Below are 25,071 nucleotides of genomic sequence, written 5' to 3' on the forward strand. Positions count from 1 at the left end.
GGCTTGATGAGAACAGAGTTCGACAGCCACAACACTCCGGTTACACTGATCTGGGCTTTATCCTCTATTGGTGTCAGTTCATGCAGACTCTCATATGTATTTAATATGCCCTTAAGCTTACATTTCTCAATGAAAAATACTGGTGCTCTAACCCACCTGGACATTAAAGTCTTCTGCTAATTCATAGGTTGCTGCTTAGTGGTGACTGCCCATGTCCAGATGTAGTCTCTTTTTCTTTATGACTTTACCTTCCAGAGCAGAGCCTTGGCACTGGCAACATGCTCTAGCCATCATCCCTGGCTTGCCAGCTGACTTCTTATATATCCTTTTACACAGAAAACTTTTCTTCTGAACACATGGAACTATGGAGAACTTTATTCATTATCCAGCACATGGTAGATCTGGGTTGGAGAATGCATTCAGAAGATCTGTTCTCCATACAAAACTCACTTTGTGGGGCACTTTCTGCATGAAAAGAACAACCTGAGGATCTGTCCCCATGCCTTCTCCAGTCCATGCTCTCCTCTCAACTACTTTTCTAAACTCTCAAATGTGTCCCACTAAACCAGAATCCTCAGCATTAGTTCCTACTGCAGCTGATTTTCTCTCTAGCCAACAATCTTGCTCCCCCTTCCTCTCCAAGGAGCTCAGAACAGAATGTATGGTTCTCCCTTTCACCGTTTTATTCTCACAATAATTTTCTGGTGAGGCTACAAGAGAGGTCCAAACTCATTCAGTGAGCTCATGGCTGAGCAGAGATTTGAAATGTGGTCCCTCTCCAGTTCAACACTCTACCCATTTCACCACTGGTACTCATATTAGCTCGCCCATAACTCACCCATCTGATCCTGGCCTGGAGGAGGTACTGTCTGATGAGGTAGAAGACGTAGATCCCACGGAGGAAGTCACAGAGGTAACTGAGAGCCTTCTCAAAGTGGAGGACATGATGTATGGCAAAACCACTGATCCTGACCTGCTCTGCTTTCTCTCAGTCAGTGAGGAAGGCTGTGGGTCAGATTTAAAGACAGAAGTGAAAAATCTTGAACTTTTTTTTAAGGAGAAAAGAAGAAAAGGCCTGGTTTTTTTAGAGACTACAGATGCTCCTCAATGAAATGACATCATCTAGCAGGAATCATGAGTTTGACATTCGCTTTTCATATATTTCATGTATTTTCTTATACTTCATTTCATGTACTATAAATCAGTATCCCAGTATGCATTACTGAGAGAGAAGTAAACCATCAGAATTGTGTCAATGTCCCAAAGACATCTGTTTAAGAGGCAGGATGCAAAGGTTTACCAGAGTTATCACACCGTACAGCTTCTCCACTTTCCCCCTCAGCTCCTTGAAGCAGGAAGTTAGTCTGTCGTGCAGTGGCTTCAACTGCTCCGTCAGCTTCTCGCCATGGATTCTGATGCCTTCTGCCAGCAAAGGCATCTGGAAGAGAGAAACAAACTTGGAATGTTACAAAGAAGAGAAGTCAAAGGAAGGTAGGAAAGAGAGAGACCGCAGAACTAGGTGTGTTTTGCTGAACTGATAAATATTAAGAGATGAGAGTCAAAAACTAAATTTCTATAATGCTCCCCCTTTTCCCCTCCTGTCTTGAATATTTAACGCATTTATTTTCTTATTTAACACATTTTTATCCTGCTGTTCCTCCAACATACTCAGGGCAACATACATTGTTCTCTCTTCCCTTATTTTATCCTGCAAACAACCACCCTGTGTTGTAGGTTAGTCTGAGAGTGTGTGACAGGCCCAAGGTCACCCAGCAAACTTCCATGGCAGAGTGGGGATTTGAACCTGGGTCTCCCAGAACTTCGTCTGGCATTCTAATCCCTATATCACACTATTTCCTGCATGTATTTCTTAGTTAACTCTCTCTCTATATATATAGAGGAGGGAGGGAACTCTCTCTATATACAACGGGAGGAAACCCATTTAGCCCTACACTGATCATGCATCTCATTAATTTCTCCCATGTAAGAGAATGGCTGCTACTCACTCCTATAGAAAAATAATAAATAGCCACACTGGGGAACACTGTTGCAGTGAAAGGACATATAATGGAATTTATAATGAAACAGTATTGTTCTATTAACAATATATTAAATGAAACAAAGGACAGGGGCAAATATCAGAACTGGCCTGATACATTTTGTTCTGTTTTAATCAGAGGGGCAGACAGAAGAATGAACGCTGGAAAGCCACAACATAGCCAGAGCATCCATAATATGGTGCCAAGGCTCAGGCATTGTTACCAGTGAGCAGAAAGCCAGAGGCTACAGGAAGGGCTACACAGTTCACGTGTATGTATGCAACTGATGGGCAGAAAACTCACTACCCATTTCCACCAGACACATTCTCAGGACCATCATACTCTTTACAAAGCTGGCTCCCTGTCACAGTGTAGCATGATCAAGAAGCAGAATGAATGTTGCAGATATGGAGAAGCCATGGAGTTATGCATGTAACAGGAAGCTTGATTCTCCATTGCTCCCATTCAGTTCTATAGATAAAAGGGTACAATGAAGGGTAGAGGTTTGAGTAGGATGAACTCTCCAGGCATTGGAGCCATCAAGGGGAGGGAACCCATTTAGCTCTACCCCAGCGGTGTTACTGAACATGCATATCGTTAATTTCTCCCATGTAAGTTAATGGCTGCTACTAACTCCTATAAAAAATGATAAATAGCCACACTGGGGAACACGATTGCAGTGAATGGATAAACTGCTTTCCTCTTTTGGCTCCTCCCAACAATAATCTTATATGAGGTGTGGGGGGGTGGATAAACGATGGCAAGGAGAAGGAGCCGGGCTCTTCTGTGAACTGAACAAGGATACCTGCCAACCCAGTTATGGGGACACAGTTTTGCCAGTTGTCTTTTTTAAATAACAAGAAGATATTTGGTGCAGTTGATTTAAACCATCCTTCCTCCCTGCTGAGCTTATTGCTTCAACCTTTCTAGAAGAAGACTTCGCAAACAACTGAAGTGATGCAATATGACAAGCATGTTAAACAAGCATCCATTACCACCAAGCACCTTATCCCCTCCTCCTAGAAGGTACCTGTAGGGCAATCAGTTGCTTGAGCAGTTCAATCTTATCTTGATCTTCAGGGTGCTCTTGAATATATTTCTCGGTGAAAAAGGCCTGAATAGAAGAAATAAAAATAAAGAGATGTCAGGATGCTGTTCTGAATGAGGAAATGGCTAAGAAAAGCTACTGAACCCAGTTTCTATCAAATAAGTTTATTTTAAGACACAAAGTATGGTCTTATTCGCTTTTGAAATATCTATAAGGTTGCTTTTCCAAAGATCGAAATGACTTATGATGATTTAAAAACAGAGCAAAAGAAAAAGAAATACAGAACAATCAAACAAAAACAGTCTGAAAATAACTGTATCAACCACATGCCTTCCAAAATGAAGATCTTATAGCCCTTACAGAAAACATCATTACAGGCGGACCATCCCAATGGAGCCTGCCCGCTCCTTTGAGTCAGAGGTCTAACTGCTTGAAAACAGATCCTCCAAAGCAGGCCTTGATATTCTATCTGCAACTGATATAGAGGTTTGAGGGAGAGGCATCTCCTTCAACAGATCTGTATAGAGATCTGAACAAAGCCTCAGTCCTGGTCTTGAAAGAAGAACGGTTCAGAGGCATTCATGACTTTGAATGAACATACCTTCTAAACAAAGAGGGTGGGGACAAAGGAAAAGGAAGATTATGCCGTCTGTTACCTGTTTTTTAAACAAACAAACAAAACCCCTGCGGTATATGGTTGGCCATTCTTGGAAACAGAATCTTGGTCTGATCCAGAAGCATGAGGTAATGGTTAGGTAATAAACCAGAAGACCTGGGTTCAAAAGCCCCATTTTTCCTTGAAGCTCACTGAGTGACTTTGGGCCACTCATTCTCTCTCAACTTCACAAGTTGTTGTGAGGATAAAATGGGGAACAGACAACCATGTAAACCACCCAGAGCTCCTTGAAAAAAAGGCAGGATAAAGGGTGTGACTGCTAGTTATCTAGGTAGGCTGCTACCAAGTTTTATGCAGATAATTGCCCCAGAGGACAATGTATTGGTGAGAGGTGGGCATACTTTAAAAAAAATGCATGAAACTTTCTGGTTTGTATTATTGGTCCATATTTTGGAAATGACCTTTACCAGCTGACAATGAAGAGAGGGATGCTCCACAGAAACCAATGTACATTCCAGATCTTTACACTGAGATGCACAGCTTCCTATGTCCAAGCTGATCTCATCAAAGGGTAGCTGCTGAGGCTCAATGCTAAGAACTCACCCTTTCTAATGTGCAACAATTCCAATAAGGATTGCTGGCAGCCCATGAAAAACCTTTTGCTACCTGAGACAGACAGTGCTACTGCTGGTCAAAGTAGTTCAATACTGAGCTAGATAAATTAATTTGTGTTTTCACATAAAGCAGCTTCACATGTTCTTATGTTCAAGATTTGAATCCAGTAGCACTTTAAAAACCAACATTTCCAAGGTTTAAGCTTTTAACAGTCATGGCTGCTTTGTCAGATACCTGACATATCTGACAGAGGAGGCTCGACTCTCAAAAGCTTATTCACAGGAAATCTAGTTGGCCTTTAAACTGCTACTGGAATCTTGCTCTTCTACTGCATACCAACATGAAGCGTACCTGAAATTATGCTCTTATGTGTGCTAGTGGCTCACAGGCATCAGACATGGAAAGGTTAACACTGTTCGACACATGAGCCCTTGGCTCATCTTACTGCAGTATGTTTATGCAAATCCTGGTGGAATGGCAGAGGCCATTTATGACAGCAAAAAAAGAGAAGAAGTGTGAATTGGCCTTAGATGGAAGGGTGAAAATGGCTTTAACCACCTCATTTTGCTGTTCTAACATAGGTTCAATTCCCTTTGGTGACAACAGGTAAGAAGAAGGCAAGGCTGAAAAGATAAAAAAATTGGTTTCCAAGATTCCACTGCACTCTGCCAACTTTCTGTCACATCTCTGCCTAACCAAGAAACAGTACCCTATGTGGAGGTATGCAAATTGATTGGAACTATGCCGCAACATTGATTCTGAAATTAAATTCCAGTGGACAAAACAAGTAGGCCACAATCAGGATAAAGCTGAATGGAGACTGAGGTCACAAAGAAAAGAAGCAGGTTTCACCCCAGAGCAAACTGTAGGTGCACTCTTTTAATGTCTCCCTCATAAATAAATGCTTGTCATACTCTGCTACAGAGAAAATGAAAGCACTGTGTTTGGGCAGGGCCTGTGGGATCCCACTGACTGACATCCAAGAGCAGGACAGGACATCCCCCCCCCTCCCCATAATGACAGACTTTTTACTAGCATTTAACACTGGCAAGGAAAAACTACCCTAGTAAAAGGTTGATTTCTGGTAATCAACATGAAAGAAAGAATTTGATTATGATTATTATAGCAGCCCACAAACCCCAAACTCCCTGCGCTGACCAAATAGAAATAGGAAAATGTGAGCAAAAGTTGAGGACTTCCAGATGTGGCCATAGCAGTTCTGAGCCTTAAATGCTTTCCCACTTTTACAATCCTAAGTTTAGCACATCTGTAAAGAAGTGAGCCCAAAATATTCCCTGGTTAGTAATTCTAAAAATTTCCCTTCCTTTTGGCATTGGCGGACTGATTGTATCATGCCAGGCAAACGTTCTGATTCAAGGACATCTGCTCTGCACTGATATAACTATAAACACATCATTATAACTAATTTTTATTGTAATATGTAATATTCCTAGACTTTCATAACCTATTTCATATCATAGTTACAACCCGTTGGTCTGTTGTCAGGGAAAGAACACTCAGGGCCCATCACAGACCACTGATCTAAGGACCAAGGCTGATCTCTCATTGACGTTCTTGGTAAGATTATGCTAACATTATCTTAGCAAGAATACCAGGGACAGAAGATCAGTGTGGCTCCCGCTGGGTGTAAATATCCCTCAACAATTATCTCATTGTTCTGCCACTGTCAAACTGATCTCCTTTTTTTACTTTGCTCCCCTCCAGTCCCCCTTCACTGTGTGTCTTTGCCTTTTCATTCTGAGCCTGCAGACAGGGCCTGGTTTTTATTTTCATGTTATTTTATTTTATGTGTAGTGTATTGGTCCTCTTGGCTCACTGTAGGTGATGGGGTAGAACTCAGCTTTCAGTTAGGCTTAGCCACTCTCCTAGGCCTTATCTCTGTTCTGGAGTTTTTGCTTATTCTCTCTGCAGCTGCAGTTGTTGTTTGTTCTGTTAACCATGAAGTTACAATAAATCTTTGTTCAACCTTTTGGAAGCAGCCTCTCCCTTCTGAAGACATTGTATTATGTATAGCCCCCACTACTGGCACCATACGTAAGGTTAACTGCCCTTCAGGAGGCCGTTTTTGTTTGTAAAGCAAGATAAAGCAAACGAACACCCTCTTGAGTATTTCACTTGCTCACAAATTTTGTACCCTCAAGACACACTTAGTGACTACTCTACAATTGTGGGATTCACCCTTCCTTCCCCCATGGAGACTCACAGAAGTCCACAGTCCCCTGCAACAGCTCTGTCTTTTAACTAGTTTTCAACAACAAGGGTTCATTATATGTGAAGCAATTTCTGTGCAAATGCTTTCAGAAGTTCTATAAGGGTTTCAGAGCTGGAGTGGCATGTAACTGAATTTTGATCTTAACATTGTAACCAGCCCAGTCTTTTTTTATGGCTTAGCACTAAACAGAATGTTTTTCTGGAGAAGCAGTAAAGAAATGCCTTAAACGAGTAAGCAGCAAGCCATCCAAATGTCGGAAGGCTTCAGCCTTGTGCACTTCCCCTTCCTCCCCTTATATTCTTCTGCTTTTGTTCAGACAAACCAGAAGACTGTCCTCTTTCCCTACAACACCAGCTGCACAGCTTATGACAGAGAGAGACAAGGAAGCAGCTGACCTTCTCATAGTTGGTGAATCCGCCCATGACAGCTGGATCCACAATGCCGTTTAACAGCATGGAGAGGGGGTGCACTGGAAGGGTCCTGTCCCAGGCATGCTGCTGAACAATATTGCTGATTTTCTCATTGGTCAGCTCCATGGTCTCGATGGCATTCTCCAAGGGGCTGATTTCCTCCTGAAGAGCACAAACAGGAACAAAACTGTGTTGCATCGAATGATACCATTTGGCACCAATAAGCATGGACTCAATCAGATGTAAAGTATCACATGACAAAATCTGTCAGCCTTCTCTGCTCCTTAGAAATTTTGATTTATATGAGAGAGAAGGAGAAATGTTACGTAGGTTTAAGGTAACTTGAATGTATTGCGTGCTCTACTCCCAAAGCTATTATACCGGTATTGTTTGTATGCTTATTGGTTGTATAAGGTTGTATAACTTTCAATTTATTGTTTAATTTAGAATCTGTATAACTTTTATGCAGTTGCTTTACTTTAATTTGCTTTAATAAAATTCTTTACAAAAAAAGAAATTTTGACTTATTTGGATCACATTTTCTACAGTATGATCAAATTAAATACAAATTGTGAGTCACAAAAGTTCCCAGCTGCTGCTACTGGGCATATTCTACAGAAGTAAGCATGCTTGGTAGCATTTTTCTGCAAAATCTGACAGCAGGATACTTTTATTGCCGTGCTTGTCAATGCAAGTTTAATTAGCACTGAACTTTTTGGTCCACATTATGCACAAATTAAGCTAGACGAGGAGATTGGGAGTCTTCTAGTGCCTTTTAAAAAGGTAAATTTCACTAATGCTTAATTATTTAGGGGTTTAATATTCACAGTTCCACCTTGTGATAGAACTCTTCCTACACTCCTATTCGCCTTAGAACTGGGAGGGACACAAACACCTGTCTTTAGAGTGGTTTTTTTCTCCCTTCCAAGATGAACAGGAGCTTGGGCATGAAACTGTACAGAAGGGTTAAACCCCCTCTTCTCTTCCTGCATAGCCCTGATCCAAATTGCATGTATGAAATTTACTTTTTAAAAAGTCTGAGAAGAGTTGATCATGGATCTACTAGGGTTTGGCTCATCTGACCCCTGACCATTTGCACCCAATTCAGGCCCAATTTAAATGTAAAGCTGGAGAGACAACAAGCTTTCCCACAGGACCTTAGATAGGCTCACTGTCTCATCTAAACTGTACTGCTACCTTCAAAAAGCAGTGCAATGGCTGCCAATCTCTTGTGCACAAACTAAGCACGCACTGTACTTTTTGCAGATTGTAGCACAGTTGAAACAAGACCCTGAACTGGTGCAAAGCTGCATAAGTAAGTTCTTTGCCTCACATTTAAACTGGGCCTCACATGCCTTCTATTGAGATGATACTTTCTTCTCATAGGGAAAAATAATCTCAGAGAGGATATAAATTCTCTTTGGAAGGGGAAAGTTTTGCAATGCCGTCTCCGTGATAAACATGTTTGGTATAGTCTCTGCTTGGTGAGTGTACAGTAACATGCATGAATAATTCTCAAATGTAGGAGAATCAAAGCCAGTGCAGAAAGCTAGGTTGCCATCTTCTTTCCAGACCTGCTCCGGTGCCCTTCTTACAACCGCCTGACACCCAGAAATGTAGCAAGTGAACCTTTCCAAACACCTACCTATATGTTAGAAAAAAGCTTCACCTGCAACATTTCTGGGTGTTCTCCTACTTTTTAAATTCATCGGAGCAGGATCAGTAAAAAGTGTTAAGAATTTTATATAAAGGAAATAAACTAACAAGAAAGACAACTGCACAGAGAATAACAAAACAAAGAATGACAACTAATATACAAAAATATGCCCCCCCCCCCAAAAAACTACATAAGCTAAGAAGAGCCTTCTGATTTTCTCCACAACAAATATAATTATCAAATTTTCTCTTACTCTGTGTTACAAAGAAAGCTCTCTTTTTTCTAATGTCCAGATTTCTTCTTCTGCAAACCCACAGATCATCAAGAATCAGTAAAAAGTGTAATGTTGAAGAGAAAATAATAAAATCAGCTACATATCCAATGGGCAAATCTTGGTTCTAATTCCCTCATCCCATCTCCCATTACATGTCAGTTCAGATTGTGGACAGCATACTTAATTGGTACAAATATAGTCCAAAGCTCACCGTTGTAACCTGTTTGACTTCAAACCATTTGAGAATCCCTGGGAAAGAATAGGCAGTTGTGTAGGTGGTTCTTTCTATCCACATTGTCTAGTAAGGGAGAAGAAAATGAAGTAAAGCAGGTTGCAGTTGCAGCAGGTAGCCTGTCTGGCTGACATACTCATCCTGCATCAACCATGTGAAGCCTATGAGCTCACATATCCCCCCACAAAAATATATCCAGGGAGAAAAGGAAAGGCTTGGTTCGAAAGATGAAGGACTCACTGCAAACTCATTCTCTGGGTCTTTCTCTCCTTTCCTGAATGGTCGAGAATATTGAAATTGTTGCACTTCATTGGCTCTGTAGAAGCTAGACGATGCACATGGGAAAAACCAAACAAAATAATGGGAATTTTCATAGGCTTAATCGCAGTCAGTGACCAAAAGCAAGCTCTGTTTCCTGTCCTACAGTATCTTATTTATATGTTTAAAGTGGTGATTTTGTCCCTTTGTAATCTATACTATTAGTAACTCTTACAAAATGGAATTTAAAAAATGAAAAATACTGTACAGTATTAAAAGGGACACAACATGCACACACAAGTCCTTCGTATACAATCCTGTGTATTTGCTTGAAATCAGGCCACCATCTAAGTTGGTTTTAAACTATCATGGAAAAGCAGAAGTTATGCAATGTTGTCCAATTAGGGAGTGGACCCTTGGGAAAATTCCCACAGTTCAAGAGTCTTTTCTCCCCAAACAGACTACAATTCCAAAGTCACACTTCATTAGGTCCCTACAACATCCACATTGTGAATCAATGATGACCACATCGATCCACAGCATGGATGTTGTAGGGGCCTAGTGATGACCACATCAAGCTGCCTTGAAGTGTGTGGAAAGGTGAAGTAAAAATCTTTTAATAAATACAAATCATTTAATAAAAATTGCTTATTCCTAATGACGTGAATCTTGTCAACAGGTTTGCTCCTTAAGAAAACCAGAAGTCCAGGCAAGCCAACTGGTGGTTGCTGCCCAGTGTGAGCACTTGGCTTTGAGAAACGAAGGAACATTGATTATCAGGGCAAAAGAGATTACTTAAGAATCTGCTCTGGAACAGGCTTGTCCTTGTAGTTTGGTGGGGGGTTCATTACAGGCTTAACGATGAAGCACTGCACATCTGAATTATGTCTATTAAGGATAGGAAGAACAAGAATGTTGACAGAAAACACATTTTTACTCAGGATAGATGCATGTACTGAGAGAGGAATGGAGCTCTGAGCAAGGGTTCATTGCACACTGGATATAAGGCACTTCCCCCAAACATCAGAAAAATACCAATGTAAGAATCAACCTTAAATACAGTGGTTTTCAAAGTGTCTGTGTCTGAGGAACCATTTCCACACTTGACTGTCAAAATGAGTGTGTATATATAAAGCTGCCTCATTCTGACATAGATCCCTGGGATGGCCCCTACCCTGTGGAACGGCCTGCCTGAGGAGGTCAGGAGAGCCCCCACTCTCCTAGCTTTCTGTAAACGATGCAAAACCGAATTATTTAAAAAGGCTTTTGTATTGTATGGAGGGGCTCTCAGATGCTTCGCTAATGAGTTAAGGACCATAGAGTTCACCACTGCCTTACGTACTATCTGTTGTCTTAAATACATGCTCCTATGAACATGTATTGGATTCTTACTAAGGCTATACTTTTCTAAAATTGTGTTTATTTACCCGGGCCCTTTTCACACTGCTTACTGGGACTCGCAATGACGCAGAAAATCGCATTTTCTCACGCAAATCTTGCGTGACGTTGCTCAAATCTTGCGTAATGTCACGCAAATCTCGCGCAAGAAAACACAATTTTCCGCATTTGTAGCACGACGTTCCACGTCATTGCGAGTCCCAGTAAGCAGTGTGAAAAGGGCCCCTATGGCATTGGTTATGGAAATGTCCTTGTAATTGACTGTACTAATCTCACACTGTGTAATCCGCCTTGAGTCTCAGTGAGAAAGGTGGACTATAAATGACATAAATAAATAAAGCTACTTTGCCAACCCATTTTTAGGTTATGTCAGGGTTGAACCTTGAGCCTTCTGCAAGGAAGGCATTCTGTTTACCACTGACCCTTTGCTTATAGTGCTCCTGCGTGGGGCAGAGGATTTTGAGGCATGTCTTAAAGCCCACACACTCCATCTGAGGGGCTCAGCAGTCCACCTCTATATTTTCACTGTCACTCTGTGCAAGCTGAAAGAATACCATAGAACACATCTAGTTACTCCTCTGTAGTTAATACCTTTGTGTTAATACCATTGCAAGGAAAGGTGCAGTAATGGTGGACAAATCAACCTTCAGAGGAAGCTCATCTATCACCACTGATCTTACTGAGGAACCCATGATAACCTTCCTTCAGGGTATCTCAGAACACAGTCTGACCACCTTTACTATACAGTGAGAATCTGAGAAATCAGGAGCGTTTGCAACATTAAAATTACCCCTGAAAATATGAATAAAGGTTTAGAAGGAAAAGGTTTTGAGGAAAGTTGGGGGAACAGTAAGTTAGTTGCTTTCTGATATACATGCTGTCACGATGCCAATGCCTCTTTAGATTGCTTACAGAGAGTATGAAGATACTTCAGGAGTGGATAGAAAAAATAAACAAACAAAAAGAAAACTTGCATTTAAACTTACCCAAGGCATACATTAATATGCCTCTGGCAACAGGATATATAAGAGCATTGGTTACTTTTCCAAAAGTACTTCTAAGAAGGACCTTGAATTGAATCCAGGCATTGCAGCTGGTTTCTTTTATAAATGGGCCAAAGGAATGGCTTTCGATCTAGCTGCCCCCTGATGCTTTTGAATGGTCTCCCAGATGAACATTTGAGGTTGGACTCACTACAAAATCTCAGAAGCCAGATCAAATACCAAAGGATCAGTCATACCAAAGGAGCAGGCAAACATCAAACCAAAGTGCAAGCTCTTTTGCCCCCAGGTGAATTTCCCACGTGGCACATCCAAGGTCACTTCCTACATGGAACATCTACTGCAGAAGAAGTCTTGGATTCAAAGGTGGGGTTTTATTTGCAAACCAGGGCTTTCTCCTATCTCCTCCCTTCTGCAGCCCCTCAAAAGTCTATGAAAGGTGGGGGAAATAACCCTGGAATGGAGTGAACTGCCGAATGGGAAGCTCTAGCAGGGGAGAGTATTGGGAGAAAATGCCTCAAATTCAAGCTGCTGAGGTGTGACAATGTCATCCCTGACAGTACACTATTGCATTAGAGACTGCACCCATTTTTTTAAATGTTGTTACAAGGGAACATTAAGTGAGCAACCGTTCCACAATGTTGCAGTTCCCCGTATCTTATTCCTGCTCCAAAGGAAGCAAAAAAGAACAACTAAACGATACTTCTAAAAGATACATTGCTTTGGGGAAGCTTTGATATCCTCTGCTGGAGGAGTGGTGCTGCTCAGTTTCTCAGCATTTGGAAACTGGGTCAATAGTTTCAAATTGAAGTCTTCCCTCCTTTCATATTCCTTGCCGCGATAGATGAAGATCTTGTTCTGCATCAGGAGAAAATGAAGAAAAACAAATTATGGCATTCCATTTTGGTCAATTTGACAGCACGAACTCACCAAAATGGACATGAAATAAATTTAAATCTCATCAATATTGTGAAAGATTCATACTGAAAGAACTCAAAGGTATTGTTTTAAATGGGTACAGACTATTGCAATCGCTTGTGTTTAGAAATGAAACTGAATTTTTTCCAATCAAAATGTTCCAAACTTCTACATTTATGTCATGCTAATTTAATTTTCTCATCCGCCATTCCTCTTTTATAAGTCTTTGGTTTCATGTTCTGTTTGCTTGTAACATGGTATCTCTCTTGAACACTGAGACAATGGAGTAAAACTGGAAATGCATCTTCAGGACCCCAGCCTGCATTTCAGACCTGAATATGAGCTTGACCCTGTCTCGTATTTTGGGGGGGAGGGAAGTGCAAAATGCAGCTTAAGTCTTAAGGACTGAAATGCTGCTATGAAAGTTTGCACGTTCAGCACATCATTCTAAATTTCAAGTTCAAATGCTGCAGTTTACTAGTGGACATAATTAGATTTTTTTAAAAAGTGAAATTACATTGATACTTAGCCCTAATGCCTTTGAATTCAACAACAGGAATGCAAAGGCACTCCTCAAAAGTCACAGTTTGAAAGCAACATTTAAAAATATTTACAGGATTTGAATTCTGAAGTTTTGCCATATTGAAGTGAAATTTCATTTCTGCTTTACTGGTATTACTTAACAGAAGGAAAGTCACATAAGTTTCTCCATAGATGAAAAGCAAACGACACAGAGATTTTGATACAATTGTGAAGGAAAAGCTTTAAGAGCCAGACATCCTATAACAGATATGTGTTATAATCTCCTGGTATTTAGAAACCTGGGTGTGTGATTTTGAACAGAAAAGCAATCTATTTCCCTCCCTCCCCACAGTATTTCTCCATTCCAGCTTATAAACTCTCATGGCTGCCTTCTGATTAGTTTTTTTAAGGCAGAATACTGTTACACATTCCAAGTTACATCTCATTTGTCCCAGGGAGGACAGGAATGGTATATCAGCACAGACTGAAACTGGGTAGACCTTTGGAGAGTCCCAACATCCAAGAATAATTTCTTGTTCCTAGACCCCCTCTAACTAATGATGTGTGTGGTGGGGAAGGTAATTGTAATCTTTAAAGCTTGTTGACCACAGTATAGATTTTCCACATATCTTAGGATTTTAAAAGATTATCAAGCCATTGGCCAGGCACAAAATTCTTACCCGGAGAAAGGAGGGGAATCCATGGCCGTAATACCCAACAGCAAAATATTCTGGTTGAGGTCTCATCGCCTTCATAATGTTTTCATAGAATGTGGCCCGTTTTTTCTGTATGTGTTAGAGGAGGGGAGGGAGGGGGCATTTTTCTGTTTAAAACTTTCAACTGAATGTTTTTCCTCTATAATAGCCTTCAACATTTTTGAAGTTCACTCCTATTCAAGAATGAAATGATTGCTAGCTGTTCTGAATAACATACAGGGAGACCAGCTTAAAAATATCACTTACTCTCTCTCTCTCTCTCTCTCACACACACACACGGCGGGGGGGACGGACAGCTATCTGCCTTTCTGAACTATTTTGTGGGCTTCTCAGAAACATGAGGCCAGCTGTTACGGAAAATAGGATGCCAGACTTTGTATGTAAGACGGAATGTCACCATTTAAACTAAACTACTTTTGAGCTCTACCCCACAGGACATGTCTAGCCCAGTGATCTCTATGCTCCTAGTTTGGTGGTACATTGTTCTTAGTTAGGAGTGCTGGGACTGTCAGTAATTTTATGTCCCCCTTGGATATCCCCCTTCTTTCTTTCCTTAAAATCCATAGACCTTACCAAGAGATTTCCAAGCCCTTCATAATCGAAAACCTTGTTCTCATACATCTCAGCTAGTTCTTTGCTTAGCTGGATTGCCTTCTCCCACATCTTAAGGGACATAAAAAGAAATAAACAGAAACATGAAAAGAAATCAAACATGTATCAGCAGAGATGAATTAATACAGAGAAATGCAGTTACCCTCTCCATTATGGTAAAACAGTACTATAAATTATCAGTTATCAATGGCAAGGTTTCCTATAGATATTCCTTATAGATATTTCTTCTGTGGCTCAGTGGCAGAGCACCTACTTTACCTGGAGAAGGTCCCAGGTTCAATGCCTGACATCTCCAGCCGCAGCAGCCATTTGAGGGGTGAGAAGGCCATTATCGGCCTCCTCCGCCGCCCTGTGGGCCCCCAGGGCAACAGAAGAGGCCAAAAACAGCTTCCCCGCCACTCCCGGGAGGAGAGGAAGGACATCGTGCAGCAGGGGAAGGTAAGTGTGAGGCTGGGGCTGGGGGGGGGGTAGGGGGGCTGGGGTTTGGGCAGTTTAAAGGTCCCTGCCACCAGCATTTCCTCCTGCAGACCCTTAATTTGCCCCTCTTGCCTATTTACAAATTCCCACCTATTTACAAATAACAAAAAACAGGCACGGTTACCAGCTGAAAAAACACTTCCTTAAGCAGCTCTTGTCCTGTGGACCACTTTCCTGCTTGAGAACACCCAAGGAGTCCCGCATGCCCTGACTCACCTTTCCTTTGTCCAAGAAGGCAATGATTTCCTGGTACAGCTTCTCCTTGAGCTCCTGTTGTGAATAGACATAGTAGCTGTCCCTCTGAAGCAGATGCGGGGCACACGGCTTGTCAGACCACTAACGTAAGGGAAAGAACATTCAGGAAGTTAAGAAGAACATGCTCATTTCTGCTCATTTCTCCTAGGGAGGCAGTTTCACAATTCTGAGGTATACAAGTAGTAAGAAATCTTCCAGAAGTCTATAGAAATAAAGGATATGATCTAAGAAAAAATCTCACAGAAAATGTCTCACTGAGGTAGTCCTTACAAAGAGAACGAGGTGGCAGAGTGGATTATACTACCTCAAGAGGCAAGATTGGTGTGGTGGCATGTCATTTCTGAATGCTTCCTCATGGAGAAAATTCCTTTCAAGAAATACAGGTAGCACAGCAGGGAGAAGATGCTGTAGCCTAGCATGATGCCTATCAGCCTTCTGTTTGCAGGGGAAATTTTGGATAGGGAACCATTCAAAAACATAACCTGAAGTAGTACATTAGCCACTGTGCTACTCCACTGCCTGCGGAACTGCTTTATTCTTTGCTACTTAGTTGTTTCATCATCTTCAGAATTTCCAAGCTGGCCACTGCCAACTATATGGCTGCCAAAAACTCACCTGGAGTAACTCTGCATGAAGGAGAAGAGTGTATGCGGCCTCGGTGTAGTTTTCACAGTCTATGTGAAGGTCCCGGAGTTTATACAAGTACCTAGGGGAATAAAACACACAGAGTGTCATTGTAATGGCAAAGAAGTGATGCAAAGAGGAACTTGATTGCAGCCTGCTGACCAAAGGCAGAATCCACCACACAGCAATTCTCTCCTACCCTCCAATGCAAAAGTCTTACCTGATGTATATATCTTCTCTCTTCTTTTCTTTGTAAAAATTCTGCAAAAGAAAAAAGTAGTACTGTGAATAACCAAGGCAACTTTCACAGATAAAAATACAAATCAAATATATACAGAATGCATATATTTTAAATGAGGGGCTCTTGTAAAGGACAACTGACAAAATACTGCATTTTGCATTGTGGGGGCCTTGGATCAAATCTTTATCTGGTCCCATGAAAGCTGTATGAAACTTAGGGACATCGCAAGCTGTCAACCAGCTAATCCACCTGAGCTGGGACAAAATCAGGGGAAACTGCAGATGTTTCACTCTCAGCAGTATCCAATCCAATGTCTAGAGATCAGTCAAACAAAACAAACATAATGTGCACATTCTCCCGGCATTCATGCAGCTACTAGAGCCAGTTTGGTGTAGTGGTTAAGAGCAACAGGATTCTAATCTGGAGAACTGGGTTTGATTCCTCACTCCTCCACCTGAAGACAGCTGGGTGACCTTGGGTCAGTCACAGCTCTCCAGAGTTCTCTCAGCCCCACCCACCTCACAGGGTGATTGTTGTGGGATAATAATAACATACTTTGTAAACTGCTCTGAGTGGGTGTTAAATTGTCCTGAAGGGCAGTTTATAAATTGAATGTTGTTGTTGTTGTTACTACTACTACACCACTAATAATTCAAGAGTTTTCAGCCCTTAACCAAACAGCACCAGGTTTGTCCAAGAGGCAGGACAATGGAAGCCAATTGGATAGCCAGTCCAAAATCCCTGCACATACCAACACGTTCACGGTACAACTCATGCGGTTTTCTTTGCTCCCATCATGCATGATGGTCCTGTAATCCAGGAGATTCTCCAGCAAGCTGCTAACCAACAGAACAAATACCTCCCCTGAGCTAGATAAGTACATATGCTTCCGGCAAAGTTCCAGCATGCTGTGGCAGGTGCATTGGAATGAAGAGAGAAAGAGAAGAAAGAAGAGACACATGAGAAGTTCTGCATTTTAAATTATATTTAAACCCACCCCCACCTGCTCCACTTCAAGGGCTTGGGGTACAGATAAGAAAAACCACAAACACAGCCTGAAAATATCAAAATACAATGGTCAGTAAACAGAAAATGTCAAGCTAAAATAATTTATTTTGTTCAACTTCAGCCCATACCAGAAAAATTATTGTTGTTGTTGTTGTTGCTGCTGCTGCTGTTATTAAGACAATGCAATTTCCTTCTAACCCAGATGGATGATGAGAAAAGTCTGTTCAGTGAAAAATTCAAAAAACAAAACTGAAGTATGGCCAATTCTTAGCAGAGACACCACTGGTCCCTCAAACACCCACAACTGATTTCTCTTCTTTAGCTTTCTATCACCCCAGTTGTTGCCCCAAATGTTCATATTATTTTGAAAATCCAGGGTGAATGAAACCAATTTGGAGTTAGTGCTGGCTGTGCTTTTGCTTAGTGCACAATATGCATTTTTAAAGTGCTGTGTAGACAGGGTCCTGGGCATGGGGTAATGCAGCAGTGAATCAGTTCTTGCCAGAAGATTGCTGAGTGCCAACATGTGGCAGGACAACTCATTGAGGCGGTCATGGAACTGGAAACAAAGATAACCTTGGCATATGCAGCACTCCTTTCAGCTGTCACATTTGCATTTAAAAGAAACAGGTCAGGAGAAAACACAGCTCTCCTCTGAACTACTTGCAGCATTCAGCACTGGTAGATGCTGCATTGCTACTCATGGCCTAGAACATGTGACATTCGCATAATGATAAGTGGAGTATAATAGGCCAAAAGAGACATGAAGAAAATTGCAGATCTCTCTGTCAATCTGTAAAAGGAAAAACTGTGCAACTGCAATTTGGATCAGGGTCATACAGCAAAGGAAAAGTGGACTGAACTCTTCCCCAACCTTCATTTGGTTTCTCTTATTGAAACAGGGCTCACAGAGTGTTTTTCAGCATTTTACAGTTTTAACTCCCCTCCCTTTAAAGCAGCTAATAATAGTATGGGAAGCACAGCTTCAGTTAATGAAACAGAGCACCTGATGGATGGTTACCTCCCCGCCCTGCCCTTTCCTACCCTTTGTCTATCACATTTTTATCCTGTCCTTCCTCTAAGGAGCTCAGAGTGATATACATGAGTGATGGAAGGACAGAGGTGTGCAATCAATCAAGGTATGTAAGCAGGCTTAACCACTGAATTTGAGGAGGCAGGGTTTGCATCTCCAGAGAGAGAATTTGTCTCAGGAGACTTGTGGGAAAGCAGGTTAGCACACTGAATCTTTGGGGAGAGACTGTGGCTGTCTCAGGAGGACCCAGTTTCTGAAGGGAACTGATCAACCGTTTGTAGTTTCTGAGAAGAGCTCATGTTTGTGAAGGAAGGCCAGTCTTTACTTCAAGAACAGAAGCTTGGCTGTTACATGTTCTGTGCACCCAAGGGTTAATATCTGATACGTTATAGCTTGATGCACCCAGCAAAAAGCTGTGCATTATCTGTAAATAGTTTTAAACCTTATTACTGAACATCCTTTGTTTCTCTTATCCTCCTTGGTACTGAATAAAAGTTACTGTGTTTTAAAAAAATCCTAATTCTCTGATGTCTTATACAGGTAAGAACTGCATTTAGAAGGCCACTTAGGTCCAATATGTTAGTAGATGGTTGGGCTAGAGACCACCCTGGCCATACTATACAGCACGCTGCCTTTTCTGAAATGGCCTTCAAAGCCCCAACTTTTGTAACGTGGTTCTCCCCCTCTCCATTTTGACTCCACAAGAACCCTGTGAAGTAGGTTACGTTAGGTTGAAAGATCGTGACTGGCTCAGTGCCACACAATGAACTTCATGGCTGAATGAGGATTTGAACATGGGTTCTCCCAGGTCCTAGTCCGACATGCTAACCACTAGGCCATGCTGGGTCTCACTGGCTGCATTGTGTAGTTTATTTTTTACAGACAGCGATCCATGAACTTTGTCATGTCTGTCTTGGCCATATAACCGGTGCACTTAGAAAGATTATCAAGAGCACTCACACACTTACAGTTTCTCCAGCAAAATCTTATACTGTTCATCTCCTCGTCCCCCTTCGACTTCCTGATCCAGCTTGGTTATCAGTTCATTTTCAAACTGCAAGACAAAGCCGAAAGAATACAACAAATGGTGAGCCAGAATTCTCCTAACATTAACGATCCACTTCATGCCTCGAAACTGCCAACACAAGATGTTTTTCTGAACTTCCTGTATTAAAAAATCCTACTTTCCTAACAGAAACATTCCCAGAATACTAAATGGAAAAACAATTGTTACTTAGATTAATGAAATCAACGAACTAATACTGTTTGGACCCCATGCTGGTATAATTTCCCTGCATTGGCATTAACTCCTCTGTCCTGCAGTGAAGATCATTATACATGCACGGCATTGTAGACTAAGGAGACAGTGGCACCACAAGGCTCATACTGACACTGAAATGCCCCATGAAGCCACCATATAGATCAGTGGGATGTATCAGAACAAGAGTGGTAGAGGCCAAGACGGAGATTGGGGCTAGCTGATAAATTCCAAGGTGGCTACAAGAGCCATGAACACCTAAACTTTCGAAGTTGCCACTAGAGATTTCAATAGGAGTTGCATATCTCCACCAAGTATGAGAACATTTCCTCTTGGGGGCCAAGCCATCCCATCACACCTCTACAACCAGTTGCCAAGCCCATACATAATATAAAGAAAGTGTAAATGTGTTTGCTTACTAAGATAATGTTATAGAGGCCCTACTCTGTGCACCTCCACTTGCTGAAGGAAAATGGATGGCAACTAGCAACAGGGCCTTTTCTGCTGTGACACCTCACTGATAGAAAGCCCTCCCTTACAGTTATTCAGCTGGTGCCATGCTTTGGGCACCATTTTGTTTGCTCAGGGTTTCTTAGCTTTATATTTTGACAAAAAGTTGGTTACTTTTTAGTAGCTTGTCCAAGATTTCTATTGCTACTTCTCACAGACTGCCCACTATGTTTTATTTCTCCTAAATTATCCAGCTGCTGCTATTGCTTGTATGTTTTCAGGCTATGGTTACTGATGATATCTGAGAAGAAGAAAAACCTCACTCTGCAACCTGAAATCTTGCCCATGATCTTTAAAGTTTATTTGCTTAGGAGATTTTTTTAGCCACTCTATTATTTGTGCTAGATATTCTATAGACAACCCCAAATCTCCACCCTCCTCCCTCCAGAGACCCACTTTTGTACTTTTCCCATACCATATGGAAGTTTCTCCTTCCACTGAAGGTGAATTCGCACTGCATCATGTCAAAGAAGATGGGGATGGTTGCCCTTCGCAATTCGGGCTCAGGTGTCAGGGTCACTTCCAGGATTGGGCCAACCATAGAAGGGATGAACTTGATCTTCTCAGGCCCTGCAAAGAAGAAAAGGAATTAAAGACAAAGCAGATGGCTACTCTGCTTGTTGCAGGTCTCCAGGGCACACAATGGCAGCTGCTCTCCACCCACTAATCACCTCTGACTCCAAGCTTGAGTCTTTCATATGCAAACACAATGGAGTGGCTTCTGTTGCTTGGCCACTTCCCTCCTGCTCCCCCCACAGCTTCAAGTGCACCTGTGTGGGACTCTGGGACTAAATGCTACTGGCTGGGGAGAGCTCACCAGAGAGACTTGATTCCCCAGCTGCTGGCTCTGTTACAGAAAGCGCTGCCTTCCCAATTAGGACAATGGTTTTTACATTTGCCACTAACAGTAAAAAAATTTCACTTTGGCCAGTCTGATGCAGAAACCCTGAACATCTGCCATGGAACACATTGCTATTATTAATACAATAATGATGAATAATGCTTAGTATGTATATAGTGCTTTTAGTGTCTGAAAGGCATTGTACAAATTATCTTATTCTTAAAATAGCCTTGTAAAGTACGTCAGTAGTATTGCCATTTTGCTGATTAGAGGGTAAGGCTAAATGCCTAAGGCCACCTAATGAGGATGAAGTAGAGGCAAAGTCTGAACCAGCCCTACCCCTGCCCCCAAATTGTAGCTTCACCCTCTTAGCCGCCATACTTCTCCAGCTCTACCTGTTGAAAAGGCTGGGAGGGATTTTCATGGGTACACACTCAGTTCATGAAGGTATTGGTGGCCTGTTCATTGCCTTTTGTGAACTATAACCACACCTACTATTCCCTACATTATTTATAGAGAGGAGTTCAGGGCTGTAGCTATAATAGTGTAATTGTTGGGGAGGGCTGGGTTCAAATTCTCACTCTATAGGGAAACTTGCTGGGAGACCTCAGGGCACTTGTCACCTTGCAATTGCAGAGAGTTGTTGTGAAGATAAAAGAGAGGGGTGAGCCATGTAAGCCATGCTGAGCTTCTTGGAGCAATGATGGGATAGAAACCTAATTAATTAATTAATTAATGGTTTGGGGGAGGAGTTTGTGAGGGTCTAGCCTCGCTTAGGATTATTATATATATCTTCCTTATATTTTTGAGTTTTAAAAATCTTTTTTTCTAACTTGCAGAGGTATAAAGAAAATTGTGAAAGCAAAATTCTATTAGAAAAGAGTCCAGTAGCACCTTTAAGACTAACCAACATTACTGTAGCATAAGCTTTCGAGAATCAGAGTTCTCTTCGTCAGATGCATAACCTTTTGAGAACTGTGATTCTTGAAAACTTATGCTACAGTAACGTTAGTTAGTCTTAAAGGTGCTACTGGACTCTTTTCTATTTTGCTACTACAGACTAACACGGCTAACTCCTCTGGATCAAAATTCTATTGATCACTCCCCCCTCCCCTCCCCCTCCCCCCAACAAAACCAGATCCTGCCTTCAATTTTTATGGCCTGCATGCACAAAGGCACTGAAACAACTAACCAAACTCTTTATTTCCAGTTGTGTAGAATTATATTTTGTTTTGAAAATATATCAGACAATTAAGTAACATCCAGACCAATCCCCTTCCCAGCTTTCTCCTACATACTCTAAGGCCTTTGAAGACAAACAACCTCTCTAGCCAAGAGCCTGAGGCCTACCTACAAGATTAAAGAGCACACCGTACACAACCACATGCTTGATCTGACTAGATGCAGGAGCACTCAGAGCTTGGAAGCTATGTAAAGGCCTATAGCTGTTACGCCAAGTCCTTAGTGCTAGAAGAAGCAATGTCTGATATTAAAAGAGGACAAGAAGAAGATCTTACAGGAGGCAGCAAGGGCTAGTTAAATAGGAATGTGAGGTCAGCAGCTTTCTTTCTAGTGAGTATCATTCCATGTCTTGTCCCCAGATTGGTATTCTCAGGGGCAATATTCTCCTTGGAACCACTCTCAGTCAGCCAGATAGCTAGAAGTCTATCTCTCTGCTTTTCTATCAAGTATGATCTTAAATAGTTCCTAAATAAACTTTATTTACTCTTTAAACAGGTCATGTGACTGCTGTTGTGTAGATGCTCTGCCAACACTTAGCAGACGCTTGACGCTTACCTAGGGCATCCCACATATCATTTATTTTGAAGCCAATGTCCTTCCTCATGTCCCCGTATCTACAAAGAGAGCACATGAAATGAAAGGGAGTATACACACACATTAACACTCTTTCTATGATTTTGCATAAATGTGCAGGGAAAGCAAGGGCCCGACCAGCAAACATGTTTGCCAGTTTCTGACCAATGCTGTGAAACTGGCCTTCAGCTGGTAGGTAATGACAGACAATTAGGTTACAATGCTAGCAACAGTTGCATAAACCACCAACAATCTCTTTTTAAACAAAGTTTGGGTAGGAGAGAGAAGGCAAAGTTAGAGAAAGGAACCAAAATGCACCACTCAAGACCAGAGCAAAGCACTGAGCAGTGGAGAACTGCTTCCATAATGGACAGAGAGGGGTGCAAATGGAAGCAAGATTTACATTCCTTGCATTTAAAAGTGTGAACTGGGCCTAAAAAGTCCAAACCAGAATTAAAAAAAAAACTCACATGAAAACTTACTTCTTCATCATCTTGTTCCGTTTGGCCTGTGAGAAGTTCTCCAGCTGGAGGGAATCATGGGTAAGAAAGGCTACTGCCAAGTGAAAGTAATTATTCCACAGCTGAGGGGAAGAGAATTGAAAAGGGGACAAATATATTACAGAACAGAAGCCAGCCATCAGGACCACTGAACTCCCTGCCTCCCTTCACCCCTTTTGGAACTTAGAGCAATCTAAAAGGTAGAGCTTGTTAGCCACTGCATCACTTTCACTGCCGCTCTTCTCTGCAGAATGAGTTCAATGGTTCCAGTATTCTCCCATTGCTCTCTGCATGTGCAGTGAAAGAATAGCTTCTCCCATCAACACTGCACTGCCTCAGCCCGGCACCACTTAGCAAAGTTCTCTACCTGACTGGAAGACCAGTCAGGCAAAGCCCATTGAAAGATTCCAAGTTTACCCCAAATGGTCATTACCAATGTCTACTACAAATCCTGAGAAACCAAGAAGATTAATTGCAAGAGGTGCTCATGATCCAATCAAGACTGAATTTCACCATTACCTGCAGTTCAAAATTTGCATCTTTCAAAAAGATCCTTCTGAGCACAGAAGTATATTGGTTTATGGCTCGAAGAAAAACCCTGGAAAAGTAAAGAGAACATAGATGAGAAAATGCTACAAGCCTCTCCAACCCCTGCAAAACCAGAGATGGTGCTTGGTGCTTTCACAAGTTATCTGCTGACCGAGGTTCTTTTTTATATTGTTTAAGAAGAAGAGACCATTCATACATTTTTTTTAAAAAAAAATCTCTTAACTTCAAGGAGATGGTTCTGAGAGTTCAAAACAACCAGCGATCGCAAGATATCACTTTAGTCATTTAGTAATGGTGGAGAAAAAGTTTTGCACTCATTTTTAGCTATGCCAAATCTGGCATATTCAAATAACCTAACAATAAACACAAACACCATAGAAAGGGAGATCCACATTTTAACTGTAAAAGTATACACAGTGTCTCATGCCAATCACAAACACAGCAAAGCCAGGTCAAAACAGGGATTTCTATATATTCAGGTCTTCCACAGGAATGCAGAAAAATAATGGTTTTATAAATTAAGAATCCCCACCCACAAAAGACTTTCACAGAATATTATATCACACACATAACCCTCACCACAGACTTATATCAGATGAGGACATTGCCATATCAGCACATACACTATCTCTGATCATGCAAAACCATGGTGGGGGACACACTCTGGAGCATGAAATAATGGCAACAGCTTATTACCTGCTCTGCATCATATTCATAACCATCCAGTCGTTTGGATAGACATTCTTTCCAATCAGATCCCTAAACATGATGAACGTTTCCATCAGGAAATCCTTTAATAAAGGAAACAACCAAGGCCAAATGAGAATGATTAACAATTATATTATATATCACCAATTAACAATTAATTAGCAATTATATATTATATATTAGTAATTATATAAGTTCCGGGTATGGGTATCTCAGGAAGAATAGATATTTGCAAAATTAGGAAACAACATGCCAAAAAATTATGCTTTGAAGAAGCCCAGAATGAAGTCTGTATCTCTTCTAACAAAGATTCCTGCATTGAGATCTAAAGGAATAGAAGTGGCACCTTATGTCTGTGCCAACAAACATCTTCAGGTATAATCACTGTTCACAGTTAAATCTTCATAGTAGAGAATCAAGGTACATAAAGAGAATCAGGTATGGTTTCAGACACATCGCATTGACCTATAAACAACAGACCCTCATACTATTCTATCTCAGGCAAATACCTGCTTAAGGCACAATAAAGCTCTGTTTTCCCCTCTGATGCATATACATGGACACACAGGTACTATTACATATCATTGTATAGCTACATTATCCCACAGGGCACAACAGAGTTTTATTTCCCCTGCCAGTGCATGTATATGGGCACATGGGACTATTCCGGATCATTTAGGGGATCTGCGAGGCCCGTGTGCAC

The 25,071-nt window shown here is 41.5% G+C and overlaps 1 protein-coding gene across 2 annotated transcripts in view; it reads right to left on the reverse strand.

The window, feature by feature from the left end:
• The window catches only part of DOCK5 (dedicator of cytokinesis 5), a 167,205-nt gene that overhangs the window by 14,684 nt on the left and 127,450 nt on the right, over positions 1 to 25,071 (reverse strand). For both annotated transcript variants that reach the window (XM_054997336.1, XM_054997335.1), the window contains 20 exons: positions 24,357 to 24,451; positions 23,631 to 23,709; positions 23,094 to 23,194; positions 22,594 to 22,652; positions 20,371 to 20,525; positions 19,156 to 19,241; positions 16,898 to 17,054; positions 16,126 to 16,166; positions 15,897 to 15,987; positions 15,243 to 15,362; positions 14,511 to 14,600; positions 13,902 to 14,006; positions 12,498 to 12,639; positions 10,178 to 10,259; positions 9,365 to 9,449; positions 9,104 to 9,190; positions 6,947 to 7,123; positions 3,070 to 3,153; positions 1,301 to 1,438; positions 839 to 1,005 (listed from right to left, as the gene is read on the reverse strand). In XM_054997336.1, the coding sequence (XP_054853311.1) occupies positions 839 to 1,005; positions 1,301 to 1,438; positions 3,070 to 3,153; positions 6,947 to 7,123; positions 9,104 to 9,190; positions 9,365 to 9,449; positions 10,178 to 10,259; positions 12,498 to 12,639; positions 13,902 to 14,006; positions 14,511 to 14,600; positions 15,243 to 15,362; positions 15,897 to 15,987; positions 16,126 to 16,166; positions 16,898 to 17,054; positions 19,156 to 19,241; positions 20,371 to 20,525; positions 22,594 to 22,652; positions 23,094 to 23,194; positions 23,631 to 23,709; positions 24,357 to 24,451 (2,141 nt within the window). The remainder of the gene's footprint in view (positions 1 to 838; positions 1,006 to 1,300; positions 1,439 to 3,069; positions 3,154 to 6,946; positions 7,124 to 9,103; positions 9,191 to 9,364; positions 9,450 to 10,177; positions 10,260 to 12,497; positions 12,640 to 13,901; positions 14,007 to 14,510; positions 14,601 to 15,242; positions 15,363 to 15,896; positions 15,988 to 16,125; positions 16,167 to 16,897; positions 17,055 to 19,155; positions 19,242 to 20,370; positions 20,526 to 22,593; positions 22,653 to 23,093; positions 23,195 to 23,630; positions 23,710 to 24,356; positions 24,452 to 25,071) is intronic.

This window comes from Eublepharis macularius, chromosome 14 (genome assembly GCF_028583425.1).
Source record: "Eublepharis macularius isolate TG4126 chromosome 14, MPM_Emac_v1.0, whole genome shotgun sequence".
NCBI lineage: Eukaryota > Metazoa > Chordata > Lepidosauria > Squamata > Eublepharidae > Eublepharis > Eublepharis macularius.